This window comes from Salvelinus namaycush, chromosome 20, assembly GCF_016432855.1.
Source record: "Salvelinus namaycush isolate Seneca chromosome 20, SaNama_1.0, whole genome shotgun sequence".
Classification (NCBI taxonomy): domain Eukaryota; kingdom Metazoa; phylum Chordata; class Actinopteri; order Salmoniformes; family Salmonidae; genus Salvelinus; species Salvelinus namaycush.
In genome coordinates, this window is record NC_052326.1 from 34464700 (window position 1) to 34487402 (window position 22703).

At 40.0% G+C, this 22703-nt stretch overlaps 1 protein-coding gene across 1 annotated transcript; it reads right to left on the reverse strand.

Annotated features, from left to right (window-relative positions):
• Positions 1-238: 238 nt before the first annotated feature.
• On the reverse strand, positions 239-22520 carry LOC120065281 (exportin-2-like). The gene is made up of 26 exons (XM_039016147.1): positions 22469-22520; positions 22108-22261; positions 20887-20977; positions 20601-20743; positions 20383-20484; positions 20034-20179; positions 19848-19938; positions 19577-19684; positions 19353-19445; positions 19100-19267; positions 18878-19007; positions 18681-18746; positions 18377-18579; positions 18195-18279; positions 18024-18085; positions 17759-17895; positions 17585-17688; positions 17248-17345; positions 16990-17140; positions 3240-3448; positions 3004-3101; positions 2813-2898; positions 2538-2619; positions 2131-2277; positions 1818-2049; positions 239-1015 (listed from the first exon to the last, which is right to left on the reverse strand). The coding sequence occupies exons 3-26, from the start codon at positions 20969-20971 to the stop codon at positions 926-928; spliced, it is 2916 nt and encodes a 971-aa protein (XP_038872075.1). The 5' UTR covers positions 20972-20977; positions 22108-22261; positions 22469-22520; the 3' UTR covers positions 239-925.
• Positions 22521-22703: the final 183 nt, after the last annotated feature.

Consider the following 22703-nt stretch of genomic DNA (forward strand, 5'->3'; position numbering starts at 1 on the left):
AGCTGATGTACGAAGGGCTATATAAAATAAACTTGAAACCAGCGCAGGTCTAGTAGGTGAGCAGCCTCTAGTAAAGATGAAGTTAAGCATACTGCTTACTTAAATCATTAAACCGGTTCAACTGGGAATCATTCAGGCTTTTCAGTCATCCCTCTAAATGAGACAGTTCATAACTCAGTTTTGACTTAGTCACATCGACAGGAGTTGTCACTGAAAGTGCTAAACACCACCGGTTTTATACAAGTGCCTCTTTATTCACATCAAAAAAGACAATGCTATGACTAGCTACATGCAGAAAAATATTAAAGGGATACCTCAGGATTTTGTAAATGAGGCCCTTGCTCTACTTCCCCAGAGTAAGTCTACAGGTATATCTAAGGTTAGTTAGCATTGGTTTGCAAAACTACCTCTAAATTCCTTCATACCGACCAAAGACCTAAAAATGGTATCCACTAGTTAAATCAAACTCCGTTGAAATAGAGCAAATCATTGCCAAATCTCTAAGTATCCCTTGAAGCATAATGTTTTGGGGCCAATACTTGTTCTAGAATACTGTCAATTCACAATGACCGGTCGTTGTTATAAATGACAAATAAGCAGAAACAGTCATATCAAAGCATTATATTCACAAAGCTGAGTGTTGGTGACGCCAGCCTTGCTCAACTTGAAGCCAATTAGGGACTGAGCCCCCCAAAAATATTCTGGTGCGCTCTTTAAAGGTAACATATTAAATGTATTTTCTTTTAACACTTAAAAAAAACATAAAAATCCCAATTCATAGATGAAAATGTTGACCCATTGTCCAAGTATCCACCATGAGTAAAGTCGATCAGTCAGTCTTCTGTCCACTCAGTCCTGGCGAGTGCCCAGTCATTGTGCAGTGTCATGGTCTCCATTACGCGTCAGAGTGGAAGCTGTAGGGTCTTCACACCAGCTGTACAGATGCAGCCTGGAGATAACCCTGCAGGTACTGGAGGGCCTCAGCATTCAGGCTGGTGCTCAACATAGAGAGGACCTGCCATTGGGGAGAACAGGAGAGAGTTACTCATCTGTCAATGACTAAAATGTAAGCATCTATATACACTACACAAAATAAACAACTATTTGCAGTCTAAGCATGTACAATGTACCGCTGCCAGCATGTGTTCGAATCAGACCCACTGCTCTTTCAGCACTCTCGTGTCTACCTTTCACCTCTAAACATACTAAATAGTTACAAAAATAGAACATTCAGTCATTGGCAATCTAGGAGCCAAAATGTTGTACACTCACTGCTTTCCTGGGGCCGCACACCGTCTATGCTGCACTAGAGCACCTTAGGCACTCCACTGAGTGGCTGGCTCAGTCGGCTGGGGCTTTACTTTTATAAGTAAGCATTGTCCGAGACATAAAGGACCATAGGACAGGAGCCCATCTCCTGTATCTATAGCGTGAGGCAGCTTATTGTATAAGCACACACCTTTGACAGAACACTAATGTGTCGCAGAATATCACCCCCAAAACATATCCTTCATTTTTTGTAGTATTTGGTATGACTTGACTGGGTATCGAACCCCACACCTTCCAATCCCAGAGCAGACACTAACCACAAGGCCACGGAGCTGGTGTTTAACTTATACCATTTTGTTTTGAACTCTGCTTAAAACTGAACGACTGACTCATATGAAGCGAGTAGAAGATTAGAACGCAAGGTGGATGTGCCATCTCTTGTAGACTTGCTGTATAGATGTTCCTGCTATAAGGAGTGATTTAGCCAAGAGCCCCAATGCCTCTAAACATAGCCTAGTATTCATGTATTGTAATATATAAAAACTTACCCGTCCAGGACAGGCAGTGGAGAGCTTGTGGAGGGACTGAGCTAGCAGGATCTTGGGGTTGCTGACAGCGTCGCCGATGGGGTCGTGCTCCTTCTTCCCAGCAAAGGCCAGCTGGGAGAAAGCCGTCTGGTAACCGGCCGTGTCCTCAATGTCAATGAAGTGCTCATCGTCAGGGATGCTGTCATCCTCTGGCAGCTCAAACAGACCAATCAGGGCCTGGAGCAGGGGGGTCCTAAAGAGTAAACAATTTAGCAGACCATTAATTTACTAGAAACACTGAAAAGTGTGATAATACTTCAGGACCGTTTCGCACCAGAGTTTGGTGTACTCGGTGTCCATCATTGCCGGGCACTCAGTGAGGATCTTGGTGATGCCCACGGCACAGATCTTCTTCTCCACTGGGCCAGACACCTTCTGCACCTCTGGAATGACTATCTTCTCCAGCACCATGCCAAACATCCTACAAGAGAGAAGACCAAGCACTGAGAATACCTTTGCGCATGCCTATCAGAATAATTACGGACTATGATTAAACTTCCAGGCTTATCCTTTCACATATGACATGGTTGGCCTTTAAAACCAAAAGGGGCAACTGACTGGCTTGTGTTCAGCAAGGAGATCATCTGCACACTCAGCTTTAAGGCTACACTAATGAACATATCAATGATGGAAAACACATCAAACATGTCAGTCTCATTTCATCTGACAAGAGACACTTACTTTGGCTGTATGCTGTCAAAAATCTCCTGCAGAGCAATGGCTCCATACTTGACACCATACAAATTGATAAAAACCATGAAACCTATGGAAAAGAGGACCTTTGAAAATGTGCAGCATTGAGGAGAGATCAGAGCCACACTAAGTACATTTTAAAACTAGGCTAATACAACCAGACACTTGTTATGCCAGCATGACAAAGACCAAGAGGATGTGTGTGCAGTTTCAATTGTACTTCAAAATAAACAACGTCAACATTAGTTTTAAACTGTACTCACTCTTGATGAACTTGGTCGTTTTGGAGCTCTGCAGTCTCTGGAAGAGTAGAATGAAGATCTGTTTCCTGTACTGAACAATGGACTCCCTGAGAGAGAGCGAGCAAGACAACTCATAATACACCCGCCATGTCAATTACATACAAGGTCCTTAATTTAGTTATCAGATAGACAAGTGGAGGTGGTCGACTCACGTGGGCATGTGCTCTATGATGCTGTTCATCAGGTAGAAACCTTGGTGGTCATTGGCCTTGGAGGCTATGAGCTTCTGGAAGACTCCTAGCAGACCAGGCTGTACAGGGAGAGCAGTTTAACGGCAGATTATCACAACTAACCAATTGCACACCTCAGTTAAATTAAAACTGGTAGGTTACAGAATATTATGTACAGTAAGAGTCCTTTTACCAACATGCCCCCAGATGTTACTCACTATTTTGTCAGCAGCAGAGCTGGCTATGGTGGCAGCCCCCTTCTCCAGGTAGGCCTGAAGCAGGCGCACCAGAGGGGGGATGTTGCCAGTGCGTTCCCAAAGCACGGGCTGCAGCAGGTGGGGGAACAGGGCCATGTAGGAGTTGGGGATGGAGCTGGTGTGGATCTCCAGAAGCAGAGACATCACCTGGAACACGTAGGGCACAAACTCTGCAACAACAGAAGGGGGGAAGGTTGATGTAAGAAGGGCAATGTGTAGTTTGTCAAGCTTGCATACATGCAGTTCAGAGGATGGCTCCACAACCCCTTCAGAAGGGGTGATGTCAATGCTCGTTTTAGCCTGGAAGCACCCCACTTCCTGTTTAACGAGGGAGAGCTTGGTTTGTTGTTTTGGAAAGTCCATTAAAAAAGTTGTTACTAGCTAGCTACCTTTTTAGTTTGGATCCCGCAAAACAGTTGGCATCAGTAGCTGGGACCACTATGTGTCCAGTGATCCTGCCGACCAAGGACGGGTCTGAGGAGCGGTTTGGTGTAGCAGCTAGCCTAGCTGCCTATCAAGCTAGAAGGGTTTTCTTGAGGGCTTGAACGCGGCCCACGACGTGGTAAGCCATTGTGGCTGGGACCGCGAACTGTCCCGGAATGGTTGTTTGTTGCTGTTTTCAAGCTTCCCTGCGACCTGCCCTGCCTGGAACTGTGAGGAGTAACAGCATAACCTACATTGCTACCATGACAAAGACCAAAGCCGGTGGGACTATTGTTAAAACAAACAAAAATAATTCTACAAGTTATTACAACAAGAAAATAGCTTCAAGTGTTTTGTCCAAATACTGGTGGAGTCAACTAATAACAGAACGGTTAACCTGACCAGAGAGGTCCATGTACTGAAGAACAGTTAGCAGTTCGATGAATTTAAACAGGAGAACGGCAAAATAACAGCAACATATTGAAAGAGGACATTCGTTCTGTATGTGAACCCATGATAACGGAGAAATCAGATTCTCTTGAGGGACAATCAAGGCAGAACATGGCGGTGGAAGGAATTACAGAATTTCCACTAGACCTAAACGGAGTGTAATGAAAAAGTGAGGGAAATGATCTGAGAAACTGAAGCTGGACCACAGGAAGATTGAAGTGTAGCGTGCCCACAGTACTGGAAAACCCACCACCGGCACAGGTGACATGCCCGATACTGGTCAAGTTCCTGAGGTTCAAGGACAAGGTACCTGTTCTGGAAAGAGCCAAGAAATTTAAAAAGAACGTACAGTATAATCTTCCCCAACAAGGACTATCCTGAAACTGTGTGCCAGAAAAGGAAAGAACTTATCCCAGCCATGAAAGCTGCCAGAAAATGTGGGGACATTGCATACATCGGCTAGGACAGGGTTATTGTCCACCCGCACTCCCAAAGGCCGAGAAGGGATGAGAGCACCAAGCCTATGGTTTCGTAGCTTCACCATAGCAACTGATTTATGGACTGCTGAATGTATATTTTCTATTGCACACACACATTACCAGTCAAAAGTTGACACACCTACTCATTCCAGGGTTCTATATTTGTTACAATTTTCCACATTGTAGAATAGTGAATAACTATAAACACACGTAAATCATGTAACAAAAAAAGAAGTGTTAAACTAATCAAAATATATTTTAGATTCTTCAAAAAGTAACCACCCTTTGCCTTGAGAGCTTTGCACTCTCTCAACCAGCATCACCTGGAATGCTTTTCCAGTCTTGAGAAGTTTCCACATATGCTGAGCACTTGTTGGCTGCTTTTCCTTCACTCTGCGGTCCAACTCATCCAAAACCATCTCAATTGGGTTGAGGTCAGGTGATTGTGGAGGCTAAGTCATCTGATGCACCACTCCATCACTCTCCTTCTTGGTCAAATAGCCCTTACACAGCCTGGAGGTCTGTTGGGTCATTGTTCTGTTGGAAAACAAATTATAGTTCCACTAAGCACAAACCACATGGGATGGCATATCGCTGCAGAATGCTGTGGTAGCCATGCTGGTTAAGTGTGCCTTGAATTCTAAATAAGTCAGTTTTACCAGCAAAGCACCCCCACACCACCTCCTCGCTTCACGGTGGGAACCACACATGTGGAGATCCGTTCACCTACTCTGCTTCTCACAAAGACACAGTGGTAGGAACCAAAAATCTCAAATTTGGATGCCTGTGTTTCTTAGCCCAAGCAAGTCTCTTCTTATTGGTGTCCTTTAGTAGTGGTTTCTTTGCAGCAATTCGAACACGAAGGCCCGATTCACACAGTCTTCTCTGAACAGTTGATGTTGAGATGCGTCTGTTACTTGAACTCTGTGAAACATTTATTTGGGCTGCAATTTCTGAGGCTGGTAACGATTGAACTCATCCTCTGCAGCAGTTGTCCTCATGAGAAACAGTTTCATCATTGCTCTTGGTTTTTGCAACTGCACTTGAAGAAACATTCAAAGTTCTTGACATTTATGGATTGACTGACCTTCATGTCTTAAAGTAATGATGGACTGTCGTTTCTCTTTGCTCATTTGAGCTGTTCTTGCCATAATATGGACTTGGTCTCATACCAAATAGGGCTATCTTGTCACAACACAACTGACTGGCTCAAACGCATTAAGGAAAGAAATTCCACAAATTAACTTTTAACAAGGCACACCTGTTAATTGAAATGCATTCCAGGTGACTACCTCATGAAGCTGGTTGAGAGAATCCCAAGAGTGTGCAAAGCTGTCATCAAGGCAAAGGGTGGCTACTTTGAAGAATCTCAAATAAATTGATTTGTTTAACACTTCTGGTTACTACATGATTCCATGCGTGTTATTTCCTTGTTTTGATGTCTTCACTATTATTCTACAATGTAGAAAATAGTAAAAATAAAAACCCTGGAATGAGTAGGTGTGTGTCTAAACTTTTGACTGGTACTGTATGTAAAACAAGTAATTATGTTTTTCATTTTATAACCCGTTTTCGCTTTGCCATTATGGGGTAGGGCTCCCGAGTGGCGCAAGAGGTGTCTCAAGTCTCTGGTTCGATTTCAGGCTGTATCACATCCGGCCGTGATTGGGAGTCCCATAGGGCGGCGCACAGTTGGCCCAGCGTCATCCGGGTTTGGCTGGGGTAGGCCATTACGGTAAATAAGAATTTGTTCTTTATCCACTTACATTTAAAAATGTAGTGTAGATTGATTAAATACATTTCCCCCCCATAAATTTTAGATTAACTTTTTATGGCTGCAGGGGCAGTATTGAGTAGCTTGGATGAAAGGTGCCCATTTCAAACAGCCTGCTCCTCAGTCATAGTTCCTAATATTTGCATATTATTTATTTATTTATTTTTATTTTTTATTTTTTGGGGTGGATCAGCTTAATATTGCGGAAAGAATGTTGCTTCCAATGTAATTGTCTGCATCATTTCCAATCCCCCATATTTTTTTGGGTAAATATATATATCCATACACGCATGCATACATATATACATACACATACCTATATAGACATACATACTTTTTTAAAGAATATACCTTTATTATTATTCCCCGCAACCCTACCACCGCTCCCCCAATTGGAGTAAACTAATAAACACTTCTGCTTTTACCTTCAATTTATACATCTTATACCTATTTTACAGACACAGACTACTTTATAATAGTTCTCTCTTGTTTGTTCTTAGTCCTTCCTCTATTTCTGTTGTCCATCCAATTTTATTTCCACTTGTAACTGTGCTATTTCACAAAAGCTCCGCACCTATACACATTTCACAGATCCCGTATGCCCTACATTGTTTATCTTGTTATTAGTCCCACCCTTCAGTTCCACTCAACCCTTCCCATCTATCTTCCAACATCATCCATTTCGGATTTTTATTTGCCATATATTTTTCAACTGTGCTGTGATGCTTCACAAAAGATTTGAATCTTCCTATTCTCATAGCTTCCACGGATTGTAAATTAAAAATAAACATTTTTGCTAAAATAATTATTATATTATTGATTGATTGACTATGGCTTTTCAAATCCCCCAGTATTGCTATCTGTAGCGTTAGTTCTACGCAAATGTTGCAATTCTTCAACCATTCCTGGACCTGTGACCAAAAACGAGCTACATATGGACAATACCAAAATAAATGATCTAATGACTCTGCCTCCTCACAACAGAATCTGCAGAGCTGGGAAGATTGTATACCCCATATATATAACATTCTATTAGTTGCAAGAATTTTGTACAGTAATTTAAATTGAAAAATTCGAAGTTTTGAATCCGGCGTTGTTTTGCGTATCAATTCATAAACCATGTGCCATGGAATGGGTACATCGAAAATCTCTTCCCAACTATTTTGCAATTTATATGGCACAGCTGTCAGTTTTTTGGTCCTTAAATGAAATTGGTATATGTTTTTATTTATCACACTTTTCTTTAACCATTTATGTTCTTTAATACAGGGCCGACATACAAGTTCCTTACTTTTTTCCCCTTCTACTTGCCTCTTCCATTTTTGTGGTAATGCTGCAATTAATTGGTTGTAATTTTGGGTAGAGCAGACATTTCCATATGTCTGTGTTAGCTGCATGTGTGACATAACTCCACCAGTCCTATTTATGATATCATTCACAAAAATTATACCTTTTTTAAACATTTCTTCGATAAATACAGTTTTTTTATCAATTACTATATTTGAATTTAACCACAATATTTGTTGTACTATTTGTTCCGTCCTTTCAGGTGGATTAAACTGAAATTGCAACCAACTTTCTAAGGCTTGTTTAAAAAATAAGGATATTTTGGAGATTATTTCCTTTTCAAACAACCGAAAGTGAGCAGGTGTAATCTGAATAAAGGGAAAAAGGCCCTTCTTGAACATAGGATGAGACATTCGTACCAATTTACTAGAGAACCAGTTTGGATTTAAGTATAACTTTTGTATGACTGATGCCTTTAGTGAGAGGTCTAATGCTTTAATATTTAATAATTTCTGCCCTCCGAATTCATATTCGTTATATAAATAGGCCCTTTTAATTTTATCTGGCTTGCCGTTCCAAATAAAATGGAATATTTTTTGTTCATATAATTTAAAAAGCAGGTCACTAGGTGTAGGCAAAACCATAAGCAAATAGGTAAACTGTGATATGACTAAAGAGTTAATCAGGGTGATTTTTCCACAAATAGACAAGTATTTTCCTTTCCATGGTAGCAAGATCTTATCTATTTTTGCTAACTTTCTATAAAAATTTATTGGAGTGAGATCATTTCTTTCTTTTGGGATTTTTATACCGAGTATGTCCACATCTCCGTCAGACCATTTAATTGGTAAACTACATGGCAATATAAAATGTGTATTTTTTAGTGATCCAATACGTAATATGGTACATTTATCATAATTTGGTTTTAATCCAGAGAGGATAGCAAAGGTATCTAGATCCTCTATGAGGCCGTGGAGAGACTCTAGTTGTGGTTTTAAAAGAAAACATGAATCATCAGCGTACAATGACACCTTAGTTTTTAAGCCACGGATTTCTAATCCATTAATATTAATGTTTGATCTAATTTTAACAGCTAACATTTCGATGGCAATAATAAATAGATATGCCGATAGTGGACAACCTTGTTTTACTCCTCTAGATAGTTTAAAACTTTCTGAGATGTAGCCATTATTTACTATTTTACACCTAGGGTTACTATACATAATTTTAACCCATTTTATAAGAGATTCCCCAAAATTGAAATATTCTAGGCATTTATATATAAACTCCAGTCGTACTTTATCAAAAGCCTTTTCAAAATCAGCTATGAAAACCAGACCTGGTGTCCCCGATATTTCATAGTGTTCTATTGTTTCCAGTACTTGCCTTATATTATCTCCAATGTATCGTCCATGTAAAAAACCTGTCTGATTAGGATGAATAATATCTGACAAAACTTTTTTTATTCTATGCGCCAAGCATTTTGCTAGGATTTTTGCATCACAACACTGAAGTGTAAGAGGTCTCCAATTTTTTAATTGGACTGGATCTTTATATATACCACTTGGGTCCTGTTTCAGTAATAACGATATCAGACCTTCTTGTTGCGTGTCTGATAATCTACCATTTATATAGGAGTGGTTAAAACAAGCTAATAATGGTCCTTTGAGTATATAAAAAAAAGTTTTGTATACTTCCACTGGTATGCCATCCAGCCCTGGAGTTTTCCCATCCTTAAAGGCCCCAATTGCATCAAGCAGTTCCTCCTCTGTAATTTGGCCTTCACATGAGTCTTTCTGTACAGATGTTAATTTTACATTATTAATAGGAAAAAAATCCATACAATTAGTTTCAGTTAGTGGAGATGGAGGAGCCTGAAACGAAAACATATTCTTAAAGTACTTTACTTCCTCTTTCAAAATATCATTTGGTGAATCATGCGTGACTCCATCATTTGTAACAAGTTTTAATACATTTTTTTTGGTAGCATTTCTATATTGAAGATTGAAAAAGAATTTGGTGCATTTTTCCCCATATTCCATCCAGTTCGCTTTATTTTTATAATATATTACACTGGATCTTTCTTGAATAAGTTCCTCCATTTCTTTTTGTTTTTCCTCTAACTTATTCTGTGCCTCTATGGTACCGTTTTTATTGCTATCTAACTGTACTGTTAGTCCTTCAATTTCCTTTGTTAATATGGACTCTTTTGATCTAAATTCCCTTTGTTTTATAGATGAGTACTGAATTGCATGGCCTCTAAAGGCACATTTAAAAGTGTCCCATACAATAAGGGGATCTGCTGTACCTATGTTATGTCTGAAAAAGTCAGTTATAAAATCTTCTGTCCTAGTTCTAAACAATTTATCATCTAGTAGACTTTGATTAAATTTCCAATATCCTCGCCCACGTGGAAATTCTGTAAGAGAAATATATATGCCAATTATGTGATGATCCGACCGCATTCTGTCCCCTATCAACACTTTTTTAACTTTTGGTGCCAGAGAAAATGGTATAAGAAAGTAGTCAAGACGACTAGCTTGATTCAGCCTCCGCCATGTATATCTCACTAAATCAGGGTATTTAAGTCTCCATATATCCACTAATTCCAATATATCCATGACATTCATGATTTCCTTAAGTGCCTGAGGGTGATAGTTTGTAGTGTGATTTCCTTTCCGGTCTATAGAGGTATTTAAGACCGTATTAAAATCTCCCACTATAATAATAGAGTCTAGTGTTGCTTGTAGAGTTGATAAATTCTTATATATATTTTCAAAGAAGCTTGGATCATCATTATTCGGACCGTATAGGTTAACAAGCCATATTTGTTTATTGTCCAATAACATATTTAAAATAATCCATCTACCTTGAGGATCTGTTTGGACAATTTGCACATTTGGATCAAAATTATTGTTAATTAAAACCATCACCCCTTTTGAATTTCTTTGCCCATGGGAGAAATATATTTTTCCCCCCCAGTTCTTTTTCCACAAAACTTCATCTAAAACTGTTGAATGGGTTTCCTGTAAACAATAGATATTATAATCCTTCTCTTTTAGCCAGGTAAATACTGATCGTCTTTTCTTATTATCTGCTAAGCCATTACAATTGTAACTGGCTATACTTATTTCACCACTTACCATAATGAGACACACCTTTCATTCTTTTAATCAGAATATATTTTTGTAAACGTACTATTAAAAAGTAACATAATGATTGAGTGTCTATATAGTTGTACCATGATATTTGCATTTCTACTAAGTAAACCTCCAATTGGTCCCTACTATTCCACCCGCTAAAAGGCCTCATCTCGAGATGGCTTGTCATCCCAATGCCCGGTAGACCACCCTCGACCCCCTGTATCCCATAGCCCTGAACTGACTGGGATCCATTCTTTGAAAAGAGCATACAGTGCCATTTACCGAATTGAAGATCAATTACCATATGCATTTCCATTGCCCTCACCTCGATTTGTATTATATATATCTGTGGATCATCCTCTATTGTCCCTAACATCTTTTACTTCTTCCTTCGCAACAGTTGTGGGATACACACATACACCCACACACACTCAGCCCTTACCCCCACACAACCATAAGCTCACTTTCTCAACAATTGCACCATCCCAGAGCCCAACTCAAGATGGGTCATGATTTACAAATGCACTTGCAGTTGCAGCTGCATGAGAAGGCCTGCAAGACCGCACAAAAAATTAGCAAAAATTGAGAGATTTATTTACCATTGTCATATCCTAGATAATGGAGGTCAAATGTACACCTTATTCCTGAAACACCCACAATACGGCCACCCGTCATGACCATGTCCCCACGCATCTCCATGCAGTCCGACTTTGATTTTGTGCCGCCAGGGCCACAATAATATACCCCCTCTCTGAATGTCCGAGTGTGACCCCCTCCCCATGGGTTACTGCAGCTAGTGTTGCCAGCACTGCCACTGCCTGGGTGGGGGCACCCCACCGGAATCCCCACCGGCTAGGTACAAGGTCGTCAAGGTTCTCATTAGCAGCTTTGAGAATTTCCTTGTATATTATGCTCTCCCTTTATGGGGCTTTGGCTTTGCAGGACCAACCCTGCCAAGCAGGCTCAGAATCTTGAGGGGGCAGTGCTGCTCTTGGTCTCTGACCTCATTTTAGCTGCATACAGACCGCTTACAGCGGGCACATAAAACAGTTAGGGACTTCTCCTTAGTATCTGGGTCATTCAGGTGGGTGTCTAGGGTATAGTGCCATGGACCGTACCATTAAAATAGGATAATAAATAATTAGATATAATTTATAAAAAAATAAATAAAAAATGTAGTTCTCCATGATAGGACAATAAATAAATAAGACGTATAATTCATTATAAAAGTATATCCATCATCTGAACAACATTGAAAGCCCTCTCATACCCGGCTCACAGCAATACATTGGCTCTGGGATATGCAACCATTTCATTACTCACTCACTCAACTTTCCAAACATAACAAATAAAATAAAAAATAAACACAAACCATACCATCCACACATACTGTGCCTTCTGTTTACTTAGTTTTTATCTTCACTATGTTGAATTAGTGCTTGTGTGTTCAATTAGTTATATGTGAAGATTTATAGAAAAGCTATATTTTTTATTGTATTGTTACAATCAGTAACCGGGCTTGAATTGTGTTTATTTCCCTCGTCTATGAGAACTTTGTAATTTTTAAAATAACCATGGAGTAGTCTTTGTGTCTCTGAACAACTGGTTATCAATATATAGTTTATCAACGACGAGAGCTACTCGTTTCGCTTTTAATCTATTTTCTTTGAAAATTGGATACAGAACTTTGCGCCGTTCTGCAATTTCCTTCGGAAACTGATCATTCATGCCAATTTTGGTCCCAGCAAGTCTTTTACCCAGGCTTTTAACCATTATTTTATCTTTAAATGAAGCAAATTTGGCAACGATTGGGCGTTCGTACCTCTGCCCTCTCTGTCCGAAGCGGTGAACGCGTTCAAGTTGGATTTTGTCGATAACTTCGCGTGGAATCTGAAGCGCTGTAAGGAGGAACTCTCTAACTATAGATTCAGGAACTTCTTCTTTTTCTTGGATACCTGTAAGTACCAAATTCTCTCTCATGGATCTAGTTTGTATGTCTAGTAAGGTTTCCTTCAGAACGGTGTTCTCCTTTTTAATTCCATTCATTTCAGTTTCAATCTTATTGACTGTCCCTTTTAGCGCGTGTGTTTGCTTCTCCAATGTCGCAGCTTTTTCATCACTCATCTCTAGGCTTGCCTTCAACTCTTTTATATCCTTACTAACTAATTCAAGTATACCCAGTTTGTCATTTATTGATTTTAACAGATCGGTTTCGACCTTTACCATTCCCGGTGGTGAGAATATTAAATCATCAGTGTCTGTAGAAGAGTCACGTTTTCGTTTTGTAATCGGTTCCCCTGTCTTACTCTCCGTCATGTTTGGTTGTTGCCTGTTTTCGTAATATTTGTCGATAAATGTCTCTAGTTTTAGGATTTGTTTTGTGTTATTGTCCAGATTGAAGGTTATCACTCACCAGATTATGTAGTGCTAATATTTTAGTCTAATTTAGCAGATATTTCGAATATTATGTTTTATCTTGAGGTGCTCTACATAAATCCCTTCAGTCCGCCATTACCCTTACGTTACCTTTACGTCATACGTCAGCTATTATTAAGCATATTATTATTAGTATTGGATAGAAAACACTCCAAAATTTCTAAAACGGTTTGAATTATGTCTGTGAGATTAACAGAACTCATATTGGCAGGCAAAATCCTGAGTTGAAATCAAAACAGGAAATCAGAAATCTGAGCTTGTCTGTATTCAGTCCTTTAAGAAATCCCCTTGAGTTATGAATGATTGTGCACTGCCTAGGGGTTCCACTAGATGTCAGCAATCAATAGAAATTCCAATGAGACTTCTATGATGTTGTGGGAGAGAGCAGAATCAGTCAGGTGTCCATCAAGCAGCCATGCGCTGATCATGCAAGGCACTGACGTTCCATTGCTCACGCAGACAAGAAATACTCCGGTTGGAACTTTATTGAAGCTATATGTTAAAAACATCCTAATGATTGATTCAGTACTTAGTTTGAAATGTTTCTTCGACCGGTAATATCACATTTTGAAGTTTTGTCCGATATAACGCTGACCAGAATTAGCATTTGGATATGTAAACCAGACGCGCTAACAAAAGAAGGCATTTGGACATAAATAACGGATTTTTTCGAACAAAACAAACATTTATTATGGACCTGGGATTCCTGGTGTGCTTTCTGATCCTAATCAACAAAGGTAATGGAATATTTATCATGTATTTTATTGTTTATAGTGACGCTATCTGTGCAGCTGTGACATGCTAATTTGAGCGCCGTCTCAGATTATAGCGTGCAATTATTTTTCCGTAAAGTTTTTTTGAAATCTGACATAGCGGTTGCATTAAGGAGAGGTATATCTATAATTCAATGCGTATAACTTGTATTATCATCTATATTTATGATGAGTATTCATGTTGAAACGATGGGCTATGCAAAGTCACTTGATGTTTTTGCAACTAGTGAATCTAGTCACCTCAGATTAAATTCATATTTATATAAAACAATCAAACAAAACATGCATGTATTGTGTAACATGAAGTCCTATGAGTGTCATCTGATGAAAATAATCGAAGGTTAGTGATTCATTTTATCTCTATTCTGGTTTTTGTGAAGCTATATTTAGCTTAATGGCTGTGATTATTTTTGGTTTTGTGGTGACCTAACAATCGTTTGTAGTGCTTTCGCTGAAAAGCCTATTTGAAATCGGACACTTTGGTCGGATTAACAACAAGATTACCTTTAAAATGATATAAGACACATGTATGTTTGAGGAATTTTAATTATGAGATTTCTGGTTTTTGAATTTGGCGCCCTGCACTTGGACTGGCTGTTGTCATATTGGTCCCGATATCGGGACTGCAGCCATAAGAGGTTTTAAGGCTGCAACATAACAAAATGTGGGAAATGGGAAGGGGTCTAAATACTTTCCAATGCATTGTATATGCATGTACACACATACACTCAGAGCCATATCCCTGTAACGCTTAGAGAATATCTTATGTCAAGTGTTATTGCAGTGTTGTGGTTGCAGGTTCACCTGGCACATCTAAAGTATTTTCCTTTTGTGGTGTTGCAATAGGCCACCAAGTGAAATGCTTGATAGTGTATGTGATGTAAACAGAGGTCCATTTCTTGGGGACCTGAATATTTAATCAAGCTGTCCACTCAAGAGGAAGCTTCTCACTAACCAGTGCCAGTAATCTGGTTCATGTTATTAAATCAACCTACCAGGGTGTTTACAAACTCTGCAAGAACAAGATCATCCACATGTATTAATCATGTGATTACTAATAATGTAGAAATTTGTTCTAAAAGCTGTATTTATGTTGGTCTAATAAGGATTATCCGGACACTGCACTTGATGAATTTATGAAATTGCTTCTTCCAATTATTGATAAAGATGCACCTGTTCAGAAACTGACTGCTCCATGGATTGATGAGGAATTGAAAAACTATGGTTGAAAGAGATATGGCAAAAGTGGCTAATAATTCTGGCTACACATCTGACTGCAAATTTAGAAATTATGTGACCAAAAGCAACAAAAATAAAACTTTATTATAGCCAAGATCAATGACATAAAGAATGGGGGAAAAAACTTACTTTAAATTATGGGCAGAAAGACAAATTCAACTCCATCTTTCATCAAATCAGATGGCTTATTCATCAAAACCTTTTGATGTTGCCAATTATTTTAAGGATTATTTAATTGGCAAAGTAGACAAATTTAGGCAGGAAATGCCAACAATGGAACAGTGAGCCATCATACTCACGCACAAAAAAATCTAATTAAAGAAAAGCATTGTAAGTTTGAATTTTGTCAATGTAGTGTGGGAGAGGTGGTACCGAGGACAGTAGTTGACTATAGCCACTCCTATCTGTCATATATTTAATCTGAGCCTAGAGGAAAGTGTTCGTCCTCAGGCCTGGAGGGAAGCCAAAGTAATTTTGCTACACAAGAGCGGCAAAGCGGCCTTACCTGGTTCTAACAGCAGACCTGCCAGCTCTTAGCAAACTGTAGGGAAAAAATGTAGTTTGACCAAATACAATGCTATTTCTCTGCAAACAAAATAACAACCGACTTTGAGCATGCTTATAGAGAAGGGCACTCAACATGTACTGCACTGACACAAATGACTGATAATTGGTTGGAAGAAATTGATAGCTGTACTGTTAGATTTCAGAGCAGCCTTTGATATTATTGACCATAACCGGTAGAGAAAAAGTATGCGTTATGGCTTTTCAACCTCTGCTCTGAATCCACAATATGGCAATCTATCGAAAGAACTGAGGGTTTTATTTCATTGAAGCTTCTCTTATGTCAAACATGTAAAGTGTGGTGTACAGTAGGGCAGTTCTCTAGGCCCTCTACTCTTTTCCATTTTTACCAATGACCTGCCGCTGGCATTAAAGAAGGCATGTGTGTCCATGTATTCTGATGAGTCAACCACAGCTAATGAAGTCACTGAAACCCTTAAAGAGTTGCAGTGTGTTTTCGAATGGGTGGCCAGTAATAAACTGGTCCTGAACATCTAAAACTAAGAGTATTGTATTTGGTACAAATCATTCCTTAAGTTCTAGACCTCAGCTGAATCTGGTAATGCATGGTGTGGCTGTTGAACAAGTTGAGGAGACTAAATGACTTGGTGTTATCTTAGATTGTAAATGGTCATGGTCAAAACATTTAGATTCAATGGTTGTAAAGATGGGGAGATGTCTGTCTGTAATAAAGAGACGCTCTGCTTTTTTGACACAACACTCCACAAAGCAAGTCTTGCAGGCTCTAGTTTTATCTTATCTTGATTATTGTCCAGTCATATGGTCAAGTGCTGCAAAGAAAGACTTAATTACCAAACATGGATTGAAAAAACAAATAAAGCAACACCTCAAGGCACAACGCCTCTCCCAAATGTGACCTACTTGTGTGTATGTACTGAGATGTGTAACTGATCGATGCACACGTTAATGTTTTTAAATGTACATTTTTAAAAGTATTTTTTCGTTATGTGTCGAACCCTAATAAGACTAGCTATCGCCATTGTCGTCGGCTAATGGAGATCCCAATAAATAAAAATCATTCACCTTCCACTCACTTTCCTAGGCCTGTCCTACTAAGATAAGCAATCTTATGCTTAACATGGACTGCTGTAACCTGCTTCTTTCTAGGGTAAAGCCACATACCTTGTACGTCATTCTGTAGGATCTCAGTAAAGACTGGGAAGAGGGCCTCCTCAAAGCTGCCCACAGTGGTAGGGTTGGCCTTGCAGGTGATCCGGATAGACAGGCACAGGGATTCAAACAGGTAGTGGTTAAAGTGAGGCTTGCTGGGGTTCTGAAAGAAACACATGATACCGGTATATACAGCTGCCACTTGGACACAATGTAAGTCAGCTCATGTGTGTATGTATCTACCGCAGCACAGACAAGGGTGTGACCTACCTTGCTAACGAGGAGGAGCTTGTGAGTGAGCTGGCCAATCAGTGTAGGGATGTAAGGAACAATGGTCTCCTGCAGGAGGGAAAAGCTGCGCATGATGGCTGGAAAAGAATGAAGGAGATGTCAGTGTAGAAAACAAGGATTGTATACTCTGAAAAAACAAAAAAAACATTGCCCACAAAAGCTTAAGTAACATGAGGTTGTCCGCAAACTCATGTCACCACAAAAGGATAGTTATCCTAGGATAGATAATAATTATCCTAGCCGCACAAGGATAGTTAGACATATCACTAAAGCTATTTAAGTTATTAGCAGAGCAGTTAACCCTCAAACTCCATACCTTTCATGATATATTCGTTCTCTGATGAGCCAGGCAGAGCCAGGGCTTTGAACAGGTTGTTGAGCAGCTGTTCCGTGAAGGGGGCCATCTCTGTAGGAGTGATACTGAAACACATTGTGTAGTGTTGGATAAGATAATCAACTATAGACTTAATGTAGCTGAGTAACTACTCACAGTGTGGAGTTGTTGGGGCCCCTCATGGTAAAGAGTCTCTCCAGGGCGTGGGCAGCGTAGGTGTGTTCCACTGTGCTCTCCGCCTGCAGGTGGGCCACAAGCAGAGGGACAGCCTGCAGCAGCTGCTCTTTGGGCAACTGGAAGACAAGAGGGGACAAAGGAGGACTGGATATTCACATGGCCCTCAAAGTGTTGATTTCAACCTTTAAGTAGGCTGAACTCATGACAGTGAATTTTCAGAGGAAAAAAAACATAAAAACAAAACCTGACTCCTGAAGATCATGACGTATTTGATGGCATCAGCCTTCAACACTGGAAACTCATTGACTAGAATAGAACAGAGTAAGCATGTTTGATAAAAGTGCAGATAAAGCAATCCACAGCTGTGATAATGAATTCATTAATCATTTGTTTATCCGTTCAACTTTATATGTACCGTTTTGGGAATTGAGGTCTGTGAGAATGTGGTTCACAAAGAATTCTGTGAGGTTCACCAACTCGTTAGCCTGCGTGATACCATGCTTAAAAAGATACACATTTTACATTACTCAATGTCTACTGCAATCATGTTTATAACCAAGCAATGCTACACAAACACAAAAAGAATTATAACCATACTTTCGCTGTCTGGGCTTTAGAGGCCAGAGATGTGACCAGGTAGATGGCAGCGTCTTTGTGCTTCCAGTTCACCACTGGGTTCTTGGCATACTCCCCCAGCATGGAGTTCACATAGCCAGAGAAGATGGCTGTAACCGGGCCCTCAAAGAACTTACACAGGCCTCTCACTAAGTCACAAGCAGCCCTGCGCCGAGTGTCTATGTCTGCAGGGAGGAGACAGAACAGAGGGGTCAACAACCATATGCTTAAACAATACTCCAGCTCAATTTGTCTCATTGATGAGTTCACATTTTTGGGTTATTACCTGATCCTTCAAGATCTCTTCGGATGTATTCTTCAGAGTTATCCTCAAAGGCCTCCTCATCAGCACCTGGAACCAAATAAATCTATGCATCAGTACCAGAGCCCATTATGCAGATATCTGCCATTAAAGTACAATGACATGTATTAAATACCCATGTATCCATTCATGCACAAGACACTATTTCAGTCTCAACTCACTTCTGAACTCCATGTTAGGCACAATGACCTTCTCACAGATGCTGGTGAGTGTGTTCTGGTCCTCAAAAAGATGCTTGTAGTGGGGCCTTTCACACACAGATGCCAGGAACTGAATAGCATTGCTCACAAGCTATATCACAAAACAAAAAGGAGCAAATGTATTAGCAGGTGGTCCACATTATCTATTGATAAGGTACATGAATGTATCATCAGCAGCCTCACCAGATCATACTTGACCTCCTGGCCAGCGGAGACCAGCAGGTTCCAGATAGCAGTGACAAAGCGAGGCAGGTAAGGCTGGAACTCTTCATCGTACTTCTGGGCGTAAAGGGCAGTGTTGTCACAGATCTGAGATTTGAGCAGCTCCAGAAGACCTGCCTCCTCTTCATCCTGTTGGGTGAAAAAGACAAGGTTATCAAAGGTTGAATCAACTGATGCAGTAACTTGAACATTTTACAAGTGAAAGTCCACTCACATCTGTTTGTAGTAGCTTGTTATCCAAGGTCAACAAGTTATGGAAATTAGACATCCAGGTCTCCATGTTGTCCTCAAAAAACTCAGGAAGGTCCTGTGAAGGCAGTGAAAGTTGGAAGAATGAGATTACTTTCACTCCAGTGAAAAGAAGCACATGAAAATTCAGCAACATGCAGCAATGTCCTTGTGGTCATAAAGCAGATAAGATGCAGGTGGGGGACGCACCTGGAAGTTGAGACTGTAGAAGAGCTTTGAAATCAGAGTAAGGGACGAGAAGAGGATCTTCAAAGCGTTGATGTCCGTCGCATGGGTCTGACACAGCTCAATGGTGGCCTGAGAAACAATATACATGAATAGCAGACAATGACTTCCCATGCTTGAATAATTTAGGTCCTACAAACTAAAAGCAAGCGATGGGCAGTACCAATTTCAAGAACTTGTTTTTACTTGAAAAATATTTCAATTGTTAGGGTTGATTAACTCTGTAAACAATAACCTTGAAGAGTTCAGTCAGTGGACTCGCAAACGTGTCTAACACCAGTTTAATCTCCAGCCACAGCTCATTCGACTTAAACTCGTGTCGATACCTGGGAAAACAGAAGATCAGTGTTAACATCTTTAAAAACTAACCACAAAGACACCTATCATTAGAGGACCACATGTCATGCCCATGGTGATTAACCTCTTGAAAAGTGAGTGTGCGGTCCGGAGCACTCCGTTAATGATGTGGAAGTCTCCGCTCTGGAAGCGGGTCACCATCTCTGTCAAGAGGTCCGGCCACTTCATAGGGAAGTCCTCTCTGCCGATGATGCTGATGGCATCACTCAACTGTAGAAGAACAGTAAACACTAGAGTAAAACTAATACATCTATGGAAATGGCCCTTATTATTGTGTAAAAGGATTATCCTAAAGTATCGTGAACTCATGTAGATGGATTCCGAGAAAACCCGATTAAAGTAATTCAAACCAGCACACTGACTATGTACAATAGATAGGCAGGTAACAGGTCTTGCCTCTTCTGCAGACATACCTGTTTCTGAATCTGTTCAGGGCTGCTCAACATCAAATGTACAATGTTGGCCTTGATAGTGGTTCGGTCGGGATCTGAGATTTTGTTTGGTTCATCTTCAATCTGAAAGCGATATTAGGATACAAAGTAAGACTTGTCATGCCAACGTTGGTCTAACAATACTTGCACAACTCATAACACTCCGATTTGTTCAAATATTCAGGCAACCACTAACTTACTATGCGCCAGTTTCTCTTGATGTAGTTTTTGAAGGTGACAGCTGCACACACCCGGATCACGTTGTCTTGAGATTTCTCCAATAATGTAAGCAGCAATATCGGGTAGTTCTGGTTCCCTTCAACTGACTCAAGAAACTTTTCAGCTGGAAGAAATTAGGGAAATAAGAACATTCCAGTCACGCAATGGGAAAATGAAAATAATGCCCAAAGTATGCATGTTCATAACATGACTGATCAGTGGATGGGTGTTTTAAATGAACATGCATTCTCCTCTGAGCTCCCATACCTGGACGTCTGACGGATGGATCCGGGTCCAGAGTTTTGCGCATAAATTCTGTGAGTGTCTGAAGGTTTCCATCATTCAGCTCCATGGTGCCCTAGAAAGAAAGTCAATCATTACATTAGACATAATAGTGATGGTCTCAACTAGCTGACTATTAGCTGATTAGATACAACTTTTTATTTAGTCACATTCACAGGGTCGCAGATGTAGTTGCAGTGTACAGGGAAATACTTAACTGCCGAGCTCCAACAGTGCAGGTGTGAATGATTGTCTTAACTACAAGTTGATGAGGAAACGTTCAATTTTTAAAACGATAGAGGTGCTTATTGTCATTCAGTGGCGTCTCCAGCTACCCACTTTCTAATCATGCGCAGTAACTTCACAACTACCCACTAATATTTCACCACATGACGACGACACTTGAAGGCATAGATATTGATTGGCTGAATATAACTTTGACTAAGTTAAGCGGGCTGGCCTTGCATCATCTTTGTGATCCAATGGAATTCGTTATTTTCCAGAGGTCAGAAAATGTATCCAATCACAGTAAATTTGGGGCGGGACTTGGAGGCTGCAGTTAGTCACTAGCTAACAATGTTAGCACTGTACTCTGGCATGGTGCTCATTCAAAATACCCACGTTTCACTAGTTTAGAAATGTAGGATAAAAATATCCAACACTAGTTTCGAGGATATAAACGTAGCTACTGAATTACTGAGCATGTTAGTTAGTTTGGTAGCTAGCTAAGTTACTTAGCTAACTATAAGCATGCTAAACTAGCCATGGCTGTCTGGTAGGCCAGCAGTACTAGCAAAAATAGCCTGAATGACAGCCATGCCATGGCTAACTTAGAACGTCTTCTTGCGCGTTAGTATCTGGTGTGCGTGTTACATTTGGGCGAATTAGTTAACGTTAGCTAGTTCTGAAATAATTTCCTGTAAAAAAACTAAGCCTATTCTGTAGTGTCCTCGCAACGCAGTGGCACTAACCCCTAATGCATGGTATAGTACTATCTGTGAATGAATATTCTGCAAGTAACTAGCTAGCCATTTACCTACCTAGCTTGCTAATGCTAATTACTTAACTTCTTACCTAGCTAAATTATCCACGATGGGCAAATTAGAAATGGCTACGACAGTTTTATATATCTCTACAAACTAGCCAACAATGTAAATTCATATGTATCATTTGATAGAGCGACAAGATTACAAAGAGCTCTCATACCTTCTCTTGCTTTTTGTTGTCTCAGCCGGCGTCTGTGCTGTTATTCGCTGCTGCCGGATGAAATGGCTTTCAAAATTCTCAAGCCACTGGGTGGTCTGTGCACTGGGCGTGCGCAAACAAGTTTGGAAAACCACGCTGGACAAGCCCCTGCGCACTTGAAAAGAAGGGAATGGCATGGGCGAGTGTTCGGACGAGATTGTATATAAAATATTGACTAATGAATTGATCACAATTATTGATTGATCAAGTATGTTCACCTAGTCATTGGGATTGTTCGATCGTGCCTACTGCCTGATCTACAAATCACCTTCCATCATAAATAACCAGCCTACTCATCATTTGTAGATCAGTGATAATTTACCCAAGGTACATTACGGGTTTGATCATCATAGTCAGGTCATGGAAGACCAAGGCTGCATTTAGACAGGCAGCTGAATTCGGATCTTCTCTCACTAATTGGTATTTTGTTGTTCCGGGTACGGGTACGCCAGTCACATAAGATCTTTTCCGCGTTGATCTGACTGGTTCAAAGACCAATTAGAGAAAAAATATCAGAATTGGTTAAACCAGCCTAATAGAACAACTTAAATAAAAAA